Genomic DNA, 12,411 nt, shown 5'->3' on the forward strand with positions numbered 1-12,411 from the left:
CTCCGCCCCCGGGCGGCACCTGGCGGGGGCGGGCAGCGCTGCAGCCCCGAACCGAACCGAACCGGGCGGCACCTGGCGGGGGCGGGCAGCGCTGCAGCCCCGCACACGTGGATATCAAGGAGCAGGCTGCTTTGATAAGGAACCATCCAGGGCCTTCCCAGGCGGGCACAGAGAGAATCATGAAGCCAGCTAGTGTGGGCTGGCCCCGGGGTGCTGGTTCCCTAGGGTGGGGATCTCTGGACCAGAGTCCCCTGGGGCGGGCCGAGGCTGGCTGCCAGGCTGGGGAAGGGCCTTGCGGAGCTAGGCAGCAGCAGGCACCGGGAGCCCCTGCAGAGAGTTGGCAGGAGCCTGCGTCACTGCCAGGCCTGCAGAGGGGACAATGGGACAGTGAGACAGCACATGGGGGCCTGTGGGAAGGAGCACGGGGGGAAGGGGGGGTGAGTGTGTCATCGTGAGGGGGGCGTATGTGTGTGGGTGTGTCGGGGTACCTGTGTGTGTTCCCATGTGAGTGCACGGGGGGGTGAGTGTGTCATTGTGAGGGGGACGTACGTGTGTGGGTGTGCCGGGGGTACCTGTGTGTGTTCCCATGTGAGTGCACGGGGGGTGAGTGTGTCATCGTGAGGGGGGCGTACGTGTGTGGGTGTGCCAGGGTACCTGTGTGTGTTCCCATGTGAGTGCACGGGGGGTGAGTGTGTCATCATGAGGGGGGCGTATGTGTGTGGGTGTGCCGGGGTACCTGTGTGTGTTCCCATGTGAGTGCATGGGGGGGTTGAGTGTGTCATCGTGAGGGGGACGTACGTGTGTGGGTGTGCCGGGGTACCTGTGTGTGTTCCCATGTGAGTGCATGGGGGTGCACCCCAGGATGGGGGCCTGTGTGTACCTGCATGCCTGTGTGCGTAGATGGATGCCTGCTACACCCATGCATGTGTGTACAGCAGTGTGTGTCTGTTGGTGACTGCCCCCCCTGCACACTCGGGTATGGAATTGGCCCAGACATTGTGGCCCCAGTGGGCTGATTCCTGGGTTGGCTCTGCCCAAGGTTGCACAGCCCTGTGCCCCTGTCCCCCCTCCCGAAATGGCTGGAGCGGCTCGGTGGGGGCCCCCTGTCCCACTCCTCCTCCCTGCAGTGCCAGACTTGAAGGCCTGGCACCAGCACACAAACGCCCCGGGTGTGTGTACAGGGACATACCTGCGTGTAACACCCTGGTACACACACACACACACAGAGCTTTGTACACACACCACGTCTGCACACGTGACATGCCCTATGTCTGCACACACCACAGTTCCTATTTCCACCCACCCACTTCACATGTTTGCTCACTCTTCGCAGCTCCCCTCTGTGCCAAGCCAGACAGATTTAGCTCCTTTAATCTGTCCTCGGGCAGTGACCCAACCTCCGCGGCTCTGTGGCGCTTCTCTGAGCTCCCTGCACTTCCTCTCTCTCCGGGGCTGAGGGGCCTGGAGCAGCGCACACCAGCCTGGGTGGCTCTCCCCGAGCTGCATGAAGAGCCCCTGGCCCGGCCATCCTTCGCTCCACCCATTTCTGGCCTTTACTCTAGTTCGCCTGGGAGCTCTCTGGAACAGAGACTGTGCCTCTGGGTCTGTGCAGCCCCCTGCACAATGGGGCCTGACCCTGGCTCTGGCCCACACACCCACTGCAACAGAAACAGTATTGGCAGTGGGGCAGGGGTGGGGAGGGTTGAGCCCCCTGTGATACCAGCCATGGAGGGGAAAATCCAGCATCCTGGGCTGGGAGAAGCAGAAACCGCCCCCCACCCCCACCCCCAGCACTGCGCTAGCCCTGCCCACTCGGCTCACCCCCTGCATTTCACAACCCCCTGCGCACAAACGGGGAGGGCAGGCGAAGGCTGGACCATTACACCGACAGCAGCTGGCTCCGGGGCTGTATAAGCTGCCAGGTTGCCTTGGGCTGTGAGTGTCTCAGATCTCACCAGCTAGGCTGGGTCAGTGCCTGGATGGGCAACTCCAGGGACAATCCAAGGTGCTTCCGGCAGTGTGGGGGAGGGGTCTAGTAGGGGGCGTTCTCCCCTCCCGGGCAGTTTAGGCACAGTGCTGGGGGGTGGGGGTGCTACGGGGGGTGGGGGGGAGGGGCGCTCTGCCCTCTGAGTCCCCCCATTCAACTCGCCTTTGCCCTGGTGCTCGTACAAAACTTGACAAGCCTTAGCTGAGAGCAGTGCTTGGCCTGCCTTGCCTCGCTGGATCCGTCCGTCCGTCTGTCTGTGTTGTCTCTTGAGTCATGACCTGGTTTGACTGAAAAGACATGCCAGCTCGCCCTGTGAGCTCCGCCTGTTCATGAATCGCTGCGACTCAGCCTGGCACAGCCGCTCACAGGCTGACACCCACCGGAGCGTTTCGGGGACCGTTCGCTCATCTCGCCTGGCCTCCTGTGTCGCACAAGGAGCGAGAGATCACCCGGCGGAGAGCAGCTTCCTGCGGCAGCAGAGGCATGCAGGTTTTCCTGAGCCCAGATGGCCCCAGTAATTCTGGACAACCCAAGGGACTCATGCCCTAGCCCAGAGAATGCCCTGGAGTGGTGAGGAAACTGAGGCAGGGGCGTGCATTTAGTGTTTATTGCTTTGTATGATCTGTGCTCTCCTGTGCTTTCCATGATTAAGTATAAAAGAGAATAAATGTGTTAGACTGTGCAAAGTGTGAGCGTGTGTTGACTGCTTCACAACTACCACTTGCCCCGAGAGTGAAACTGACCAGAACCGTCACACCTTTGGGTGGAGTTTGGGGCAGGGGTGTGTTTAAGTCCCGGGGAGTCTGAAGGGTTGGTGCTGCACCCAGAAGTGCTCGACAGCAGGTTTCAACACCCAGAGGGTCTGCACCTGGAGAATGTGCCTAAGGACCCTGAGATTGGGGCAGGGGCGGGACTCCAGGCCCCAGAAGCATAACACACCCCAGGGTATCCGGAGCACAGAGACCTGGATTCCTCTCACAGCAGCCCTAATGGGTGGCCAGGCTGGGGGTGCAGGAGGATCTGTGACAGGTATTCAGTCTGGCTTTGAAGCCATCAAAAGATAGAGAATCCCCCACCTCCCTTGGGAGTTTGTTGGAGTGGTTAATCACCTGCATCCTTAACTAATTGTGCCTAATTTGGGGGATCTTCACCATCAGAGTTAAGGGCTGTGAATTCCTGGGGGGTGAGGAAGGGGCAGATTGCTGTGTGAGGCTGGCCTGGAGGCTAATGGTTCCAATCTCAGTGCCTTGATGGAAAATCCTCGGAGCAGCCACCCCTGTAAATTAACAAAATTGTATGCGTGGGGATTTCTGCAATATTGGGAACATGCCTAGTGCTGTACAGCCGGTGGGCCTGTGCCCAGCAAGCACTGGGCTCCAGCTATGATACTGCCAGTCCTTAGCTAATGCCCACAGCCTGGGCAAGATCTGGCATCTGGCCTGGCAGCGGCACACATGGGACACACCGAGGGAGCGCTGGCCCTTTATCCAGTGCGTCAGAGCAGGAGGGTGGAAGGGACTTTGCCTGTGTTGGATGGGAGGCAAGGGAGGGAGCTAGGAGTGTGCATGGGGAGACTTTGGACCCTCTGGGATGGATGTAATCAGGCAACACAAGACCTGGGGGAAGGACCAGTGATCACAAGCAAGTCAGCAGTAAGGGGGCAGGAGACTGACCCTTGCACGGGGGGGCCTATGCCCAGTGCAGACGCACTGCCCCAGGAAGGCTGAAGCGTCAACGCCTACTAGAAATGCTGGGTCTCTTTGCACAGCTCCATTCCGACAACACTGCATCAAGCTGACGTGGGGACAGCGTGTGGCCAAGGGAGACCCTTGGTTCATGGGCAGGGTGAATGAATGCCCCTCATTTCCATTACCGGGCAGCTGGCCACCCTGCAATCTTCTTAGCAAATTCATCCTCACGCTCTTCCCCCCATTTACAGGTGGGAACCAAGGCCCAGGGAGACCAAGCGACGTACCAAAGTCACAGGGAGTTTGGGGCAGAGCAGGAACTTGACCCCAGGCCTCACAGGCTAATGCCCAAAGCCCTGGACCATCCTTCCCCTCATGTCACTAGCTGCTTAAGGCAGTGAAATCAGACGCTTCTGTGCATGGACCCCCAGTTGCGTTGCCCCCACTCCTTCCAATGCTAGAGAAGCCGCTGGCCCCCCCAGTGCACACCCAGTGAAAACGTGCACTGCACTGGCTGCCCTCCATGCCCCTTCTCCCCCACTACAGTCCTCTTTGCAAATCTGCTCACCCTATTCCTAGGGCCTCTGCCTGCGGGGTGGGGAGACTTGTGCCTTCTGCTGCCCTTCTCTCTATCTAAGCACTTCCCCGGGCCCTATCTGAATGATATGAGCCTCACAATGGAGGCAGGCTAGGGCTACCCTCATTGCACAGGCGGGAACTGGGGCACAGAGAGTCTAAATGACTTAGCCGAGGTCACACAGGGAGTCTTGGACAGAGCCAGGAATTGAACTCCTAAGTCCCAGGGTGGGAATCCCACCTGATCCCTTGTCCCAGTCCAGTGCCCTTTTATCGTTACTTATTATTTGGCTGCGGTGGTGTGTGGGCCCCATCACGGAGCAGGACTCCCTCGCGCCAGGCACTGTACCAGCATAGAACAGCTGACAATCTAGTCCCTTCTTCTCCCTTTCACCAGCTCAGTGGCTCCCCATGTGCAGGAGGCAGCTCCCCAAGCCCCTAGCAACAAACCCACGTGCCCTGGAGCAGCGCCAGCAGCGGGCTGTGTTGGTAGCAGGCTCTGCCAGTCCCTGGGGGGGGGGGGAATGGGTCACACCCCCTAAGCCAGGGATGGGGGAGGCTCCTGCCGGCTGGGACAGTGTGGGAGGGGGAATTCTGTACTGGCTGCCAGTGGGACGGAGCCTGGCTGGGTTTGGGGGCTGTAGGACCCCGGTGCTGCTCACTAGTGCGCAGGCCACACGCCCCACAGGGGCAGCTCCTCCCGGACCTTTGCTCTGGCCCGGGCACAAAGTGCCCAGGGGCGTGTTTCTAGGGGGAGCCCTTTAGCGGGGGACTGCGCCCCGAACAAAGATGGCCGCTGGCCACGGGGGAACGGTCGGCGACTGAGCGCTGTGCGGGGCGGAAGCGGAGCCGGGTCCGTCGGGAATAGCCCTCCCGGGGCTGCCGGCCCGTAGCGGAGCCTGGCCCGATGAGCAAGGCGTGGCGGCGAGCGGGCGGCAGGATGGAGGGGGCCGAGGCGGGTGAGGAGCGAGCGCGGTCCCCCCCCCCGCCCGGCCGCTGCTGGCCCCGGGGCCCCCCTCTCCCAGCAGTAACGGCTCGGGCCGCCGGGGGGAGCGGGCGGGGACTGGGGCCCGGTGCCCGGTGGGCGAGGGGGGAGCGTCTGGAGGGGAGCCCGGGGGGGGGCGGCCGAGGGGGGCGGCGACCGGTCGGTGGGTGGGGGGAGGGAGCGGGGCCCGGCCGGGGGGGGGGCGGGAACCGGGGCCCGGCCGGGGGGGGGGCGGGAACCGGGGCGCGGCCGGGGACTGGGGCCCGGGGGGGTGGGAGGGAGCGGCCCGGGGGGGCAGGGACTGGGGCCCTTTGCGCTGGGGAGGGAAGTGGGCGGGGACTGGGGACCGGGGGGGGTGGGAGGGAGCGGCCCGGGGGGGCAGGGACTGGGGCCCTTTGCGCTGGGGAGGGAAGTGGGCGGGGACTGGGGCCCGGGGGGGTGGGAGGGAGCGGCCCGGGGGGGCAGGGACTGGGGCCCTTTGCGCTGGGGAGGGAAGTGGGCGGGGACTGGGGACCGGCGGGTGGCGGGGGGCTCAGCGGGACCTGGGAGTTATATAGGGCCTGCGCTTGCTCCCTGCCCCAGCCATGGGGCCCCCAGCCAGCCAAGCAGGAGCTGGGGCGGGAGCGGGACAGGGGGCAGAGGAGCCGGGAGGGGCCTGGTGGGTCTCACCCCCTCCCCCGGGGGGTCGAGGCAGCTTATTCCTGTGGCCCAGCCCCCCGGGAACGCCCCAGGCCAGTGAGGTGACTGCGCGTGTCCCCAGACCAGGACGAGCCCGGCGGGCCCGGCTCCCACAAGAAGAAGCACAAAAAGCACAAGAAGAAGCACAAGAAGAGGCATCACCACGAGACCGGGGGCACCAGCTTCTCCGCCGAGACCCTGGAGTCCAGCCCCTTGCTCCCCAAGCCCCAGCTCAAGCTCAAAATCAAGCTGGGGGGGCAGATCCTGGGCACCAAGAGGTAAGGGGAACCCCAGCGTCCGCTCTGGGTGACGGGGGCACTGGGCGGGATGTGTGACATTTTTGGGGCCAAGGCTTATATTTCAAAATAGGACTCGCTGTAGTGACCAGACCAGGGCCAGGATTCATGCCCGGGTCAGACCAGCCAGGTCTCTCCCTTCAGGCCCTATCGGATCAGCAGGCCCCCCTCGCCCTGTGTCCCCGCCCTGCCTCCCACCTCCCCAGAACAGACCAATGGGCCCTCTGCCCTGGAGCCATTACAGGGGCCAATGCTGGTGTTGTGCGGGTAGACGCAAGCCCACAGATCCTAGTGTGGGTCTCTGTGTGGGCAAGCAAACTCTGCTCCAACCTAACGGGCAGGGTCTGGGCTGTCTCTCCAGTGTGCCGACCTTCACAGTGATCCCCGAGGTGCCGCGCTCGCCTTCCCCCCTGATGGTCGTGGATGACGAGGACGAGCCCATGGAGGGGGTCCCCATTGAGCAGTATCGGGCCTGGCTGGGTGAGTGCTAAAGGGGGAGATCCTCGCTGTACAGCTCTGCAGCATTCCCAAACAGCAGGCAAGGAAGCCCAGCCCCCGATAAGGGTGGGGAGAGGATCCTGGGGCAGCCGCATGGCTGGGGGGAGCCCTGGGGTGGGATGAGGTCCCTGGGGCAGGGAGGTATCAGGTGATCCCACATTCGCCCGACCAAGCTCTGAGTGCTCTTGTTTCCCTCCCATAGGCAGTAACAAAATAGATGTAAACAGCTTTGGGGGACCCCAGCTTCTCCCCCGTGTTGGGCTGCTCCCTTGACTCTGTTCCGGCTTGGCTAGTGAGGCTGTGGGTGCTGCCCGGGGAGCCAGGGCTGAGCTTTGCCATGCTCTGGGGTTTCCCCTGGTGGGAGCCAGAGACGGATCCTATGCCCAGGGGCCAGAGGAAGTGTAAAGCCAGGTCCTAGTAGGGGTCTGTTGGGCATCTGCCCCTGGAGAGAACAGTTTCTTGGGAGCAGGCCAACCACTGGGAGTTACAGGGGGCCCAGGACAGGTGGTAACACTGTGTCTCCCTCCTGGGGCTGCGCAGATGAAGACAGTAACCTGGACCCATCGCCCCTGCCGGACCTGGACTCGGAGAGCTGCTTCCCTGCCCGCGAGGACGAGGAGGAGGAGCGCTGGCTGGATGCGCTGGAGAAGGGCGAGCTGGACGACAACGGCGAGCTGAAGAAGGAGGTGGATGAGTCGCTGCTCACGGCCAGACAGGTGAGGGGGGCTGGGAGCCTGAGCTGTGCAGACTGGGAGCTGCTGTAGGGGTCAGTCCCTCCCTCCCATGTGGCCTAGGAAGGCTGCGGGTGGCCCATGTGTACAGGGCGGCGGCTGAGACATGTGCAGGGGTTGTGGCTGCAGCAGCCTGCTTGGTACAGAGAGCAGCCAGGGTAGCACAGAATCCCCTGTGCCCAAAGCTCTCCCATGCGTGGGGCTTTAGAGCCCCATGTCCTGCCGGGCTCCCTGCCTTCCTTGCACAGGGAGGCCCTGACACATGCACACTCCCCAAAGCCAGCCAATCTCCCCCAAGCCGGGGCTGGATTGGAGCCCCTCCCCCAGCGGGGAAAGCCCCCTCAGCCTGACCGTCCCTCTTGCTCTGTGCCCCCCGCAGAAAGCTCTCCTGCACAAGCAACAGAGCCAGCCGCTCCTGGAGCTGCCCATGGGCTACAAGGCGAAGGAGATGACGGAGGAGATGCTGGTGAAGCGGGAGGAGCGAGCCCGCAAGCGGCGCCTGCAGGCGGCCAAGAAGGCGGAGGAGAACAAGAACCAGACCATTGAGCGCCTCACCAAGACCAACAAGGCCAAGGTGAAGACACTGCGGGAGCGCAAGGCCAAGCAGGCCCCGTGCCCCATGATCCGCTACTGCAACACCGTGGACCGGATCACCGTGTCCTTCCCGCCTGGGGTCACGCTGCCCCTGCTGCCCTGCACGCTGCCGCCCGTGCCCGCACCCACCACCTGTGGGGTCAGCGGCTGCCCCAACCGCAAGCGTTACTCTTGCTCACGCACCGGCGTGCCCCTCTGCAGCTTTGCCTGCTACCAGAAGAACCTGCAGCTGCAGGAGGCAGTCGGCTAGGGCTCCAGGCGCTGACCCTTGCTGCCGGGCTCAACTCTTCGAGGGCATGGCTGAAGATCCCTGTGTCCCTCTAGGGAGGCCCAGGGGGGATATTCGCTCTCCATGAGCTCAGGATGCAGCTGCTACCCTTTGACTATGAGCTGAGGACCCTGGCATCTGGGACCCCTACTAGGACTAGCTCATTCCCTGAAAGCTGAGTCATGTCTGAGCCCAGAGTCGCCGCAGGGTTGGGCCTGTCTGCCCCAGGGCAGCCTGGGGGCCCCAGTGCAGCTTAGGCTCCATGCAGCCTGGCCTCCCCGTGTCTCTCCCACCCGCCCTGGTGACTGGGAGGGGTGTGGAACGGCATGAGCTGGGACTGGGCTCAGCTGCGTGGTGTCACCAGGCCCTGCCACGAGGAGGCATATCCCACCCTTCGGTGCCTGCCTGCCGGCAGTGCTGAGCTCTGCTGTGCTTGGGGGAGGGAGGGCTGTGGGTGGTTTCTTCCAGCTGCCAGTGGAAGGACTGACTGGGCCCATACACCGAGGGGCTCTTTGCTCTGCTCTGCCCAGGTACAGGAGACGTAAATCAGCCAGCCCCATTGGCTGGGGAGAAAGTCTCTGGATGTGCTCAGAGCGCCCCTCCCACCCAGGGCAGGTGTTGTGGGGCCGGGGGAGGCCCTTGGAGATGTGTGAGTGACAGTAGGAGTACCACCCACGCTGTAACTATTGATGCAGGGAGGCAGTCAAGTGGGGTCAAAGCAGTTAGCGGAGCTTGTGGGGGACGGGATGGGATGTTTCTCCAGGGAGTGGGCTTTGGGCTGCCCCAAGACCGTCAGGGCATGGCTGCCTGGGCCTGGCTCGCTGTCTCCTCGCTCCAGCTCTCAGGAGCTCAGACCACCATGTTTGTGCACGGGAAGGTGGGAGCGTGTCTGGTGGGATGCTGCAGGGCAGACTGGGTGTTGCTCGTCACCCTCCTGCAGGGCCCCTTCATGCTCTCCTTGGGGCCGGGGGTTTGTTACCTGTAACATTCATTAAACCCCACAGTACAGAAGAAACATCTGTTGCTTCCCTGATGTGGGCCGGTGGGAGCCTCTCTTTGATCTCGGGGCTAGGCTGGTGGGTTGTGGGGGAGCTCTGGGCTTTTGGGTTCTGTTGGTGAAAGCAGGCCAGTCTCTGCTCCATGCAGAGGGGGGAAAGGCTGCCCAGCCTGTGGCCTCGGCCACCCCACTTCCAGAGCCCCTCGCACCAGGTCCCAGGGGATGTTTCCAGAGCACCCTGATTTCATCATCTAGTCCCCTGGGGGAGCGGCCAGGGCAGTAAGTCTTGTGGGGCAAGGCAGAGGCTGTGGGGCCTGATCCCAGAGCCGAGATGTAGCCAAGGGTCGCTCGCCCAGTGTCATTCACTCTTCTCGTGTCTCCCGCTGCTGTGCCCCAGTGTCTGGTGTGACCCGTGTCACCTGGCTGCAGGTCGACGTTAATAGGAGCAGGAAGAATAATAGAATCAGAATATCAGGGTTGGAAGGGACCTCAGGAGGTCATCTAGTCCAACTCCCTGCTCAAAACAGGACCAATCCCCAACTACATCATCCCAGCCAGGGCTTTGTCAAGCCTGACCTTAAAAACCTCTAAGGAAGGAGATTCCACCACTTCCCTAAGTAACCCATTCTAGGGCTTCACCACCCTCCTAGTGAAAAAGTTTTTCCTAATGTCCAAAAGTTTTTCCTAATAGCCAAGAGAATTGATCCCCGTGGGACTCCCCAGATGAGGGGCCTATCAATGGAGGTGCAGATTCCCATCTCTCCTCAGGAAGGACTCAAACCATTGGAGTGCCTTACCCTGGGCCCGACCATACAGCAGTATCCCACGGGCGACGGGGCACAGGGGGATGGGAAGTGAGCTGGTTACAGCAATATGCAGGTGAGACGCAGCTCTGTTATTTATCCATCATGCACGACTACAACACTAGCGCCAAGCGTGGATGAAATGGGCTCAAGGCCGAGGAACAGCTGGCGGAAGCTGAAACCCAGCAAGACGCAGGTGATGCTGGAGGGCAGAGGGAAGCACTCTGACCAGTTTGCAGCCATGGCGTAGTCCCCGTTAGTGGAAAGTTCATGCCCACACGTGGTTGGTTCAGTCTGTAGTTTAGGAGGCTCCTAGATTCCTCGTTGACACTGAACTCTCACAAAACAGCACTCACAAGTAAAGGTTTCTACCCCCTCTGGCTGGCTAGGAGACGCCGTCCCATCCTGGTGGCCAGTGACCTGGGCCTGGTTAGACAAGCCTGCGTCACCTCCCAGCTGGACTACAGCAAAGCAGCAGCGCTGGGCGTGAAGCCACCAGCTTTAGGAAACTCCAGCTGCTACCGAACACAGCAAAGCATCTCCCCAGCACAGTGCCCAGCAGGTCTGTCCTTGGTTCTCTGCACTGGCTTCCCATGGACTGCAAATCGAGTTCAAGGTAAGAGATCCCTTACGTCTCTGGGAGGAGGAGAACTCTACTCCGCTGGCACAATGGCCTCTCTACAATAAGGAACAGGGGGACTCGTGGCACCTTAGAGACTAACCCATTTATTTGAGCGTGAGCTTCCGTGAGCTACAGCTACAGATGCATCCGATGAAGTGAGCCGTAGCTCACGGAAGCTCACGCTCTAATAAATGGGTTAGTCTCTAAGGTGCCACGAGTCCTCCTGTTCTTTTTGTGGATACAGACTAACACGGCGGCTGCTCTGAAATCTACAATAAGGGTAAAGCTCATCTGTTCAGGAGACGGCGCTTTTCTGGGGCCAGTCCTGACTATGCCATGACCATCCCAAGACAGGAGCTGGGGCAGCGTGGGATATGCCTGTATCAGCTTGTGAAGTGTTCTGTGCCTCGCTGAAATATTGGCACTGTGGCCGCACTACTTCAGACCAGCCCAGCCTGTTGTGTTGCAGTCTAGGTGGCTGCCCTGCCTGGGAAAGGTATTTAACACCTCAGAGGGACCAGCAGTAAGAGCCCCCATGAAGAATGCATGAGGGTAGGAGGCATCCACTCTGTATAACTCTCAACTACTGGCTCACCCCCATGGAACAGCCGCCTTTCCATACAAGGGCCCAGAAGGGAGATGGAACTTGAGCGTGGGAGCACACGGCACAGAGGTGGTGGCCCTGTTTAAGAGTGGGGTTCTGCTGGCCGGCTGTGGCCACTTGTAAGAAGGGCTTGCATGAGCCAGAGGGCAGAAGGGACTCTGCCTAGTGTGACTCTGAAGAAGGGACGGATGTCTCAGGCTTTCTGTTGTTTTCAAAGAGCTGTAATACTCCCAGGTTTTCTGGGTAAAGTGGCTGGGTTAAGAAATCCCTCTGCTGAGGATGTGTGCCTTGCTTTCCTGCCCTTTGGCCGCACCAGGGTCAAACTAGGTGCCCCCTGTGATGTTAGGAATGTAATATAATATCTCATTGAAAGGTGACACAGTGCCAGAAAGAGTCAATGAACTCACAGACTGACCTGACCCAGGGCCGAACTTTAAAGACTGGTTAGGAAGAGATGGAAATGAATAGAGCTGTGAAATGCAGCCGGCATGGTTAGAGATAGAAGAGTAGATGTTGGCTCAGGTCTTGTGATGTCAGCAAACAAGTCTTGTCTATGGCTATAGCTTGGATTCAAAGATCAAAAAAGGAATATTAACATTTAGGAAGACACTTGAGTGAAATAGTATCATTGTCTATATGTCTCTCTGAAGGTTGTGATAACCTGTAGCTGAACTGTTTAAGGGATAAATTACCCTGTGCTAATTGCCAGCATGGTTGGGAGGCAGAAGCTTACACTTATTCTCTCAAGCCAAAAAGGCTGCAGGAAATGTATAAAAACTTTGGGACACGATCCTTCTTCATCTCAGATCTGCTCTGGGTTTCAAGAAGGGGAAACCCTGAGCCATAAGAATTGAGATCCCCAGTCACTGGCTGGAGTCACCCTGAATATGGACATTGCACTATAACCTAGGGACTATTTCGAAAAGAACTTTTGGCAACTACAAACTCACCACCTCTGCTATGTAACTGGACCTCAAGAAATTGAACTGAAGTCTGTCTGTATATTCATCTTTCAACCAACACTCTCTCTCTCCTTTTTTTAATAAAAATAATGATTTTAGTTTAGTTAATAAGAATTGACTAT

The 12,411-nt window shown here is 60.3% G+C and overlaps 1 protein-coding gene across 1 annotated transcript; it reads left to right on the forward strand.

Annotated features, from left to right (window-relative positions):
* The first annotated feature begins 5,015 nt into the window (after nucleotides 1-5,015).
* Nucleotides 5,016-12,387, forward strand: INO80B (INO80 complex subunit B). Its single transcript, XM_084626994.1, has 5 exons — nucleotides 5,016-5,210; nucleotides 5,997-6,192; nucleotides 6,572-6,690; nucleotides 7,249-7,424; nucleotides 7,819-12,387. Exons 1-5 carry the CDS (start codon nucleotides 5,159-5,161, stop codon nucleotides 8,281-8,283), a joined length of 1,008 nt encoding a protein of 335 aa, XP_084483120.1. The 5' UTR covers nucleotides 5,016-5,158; the 3' UTR covers nucleotides 8,284-12,387.
* Nucleotides 12,388-12,411: the final 24 nt, after the last annotated feature.

The sequence above is a fragment of the Lepidochelys olivacea genome, assembly GCF_965140295.1.
Source record: "Lepidochelys olivacea isolate rLepOli2 genome assembly, chromosome: 4".
Taxonomy (NCBI): Eukaryota; Metazoa; Chordata; order Testudines; family Cheloniidae; genus Lepidochelys; species Lepidochelys olivacea.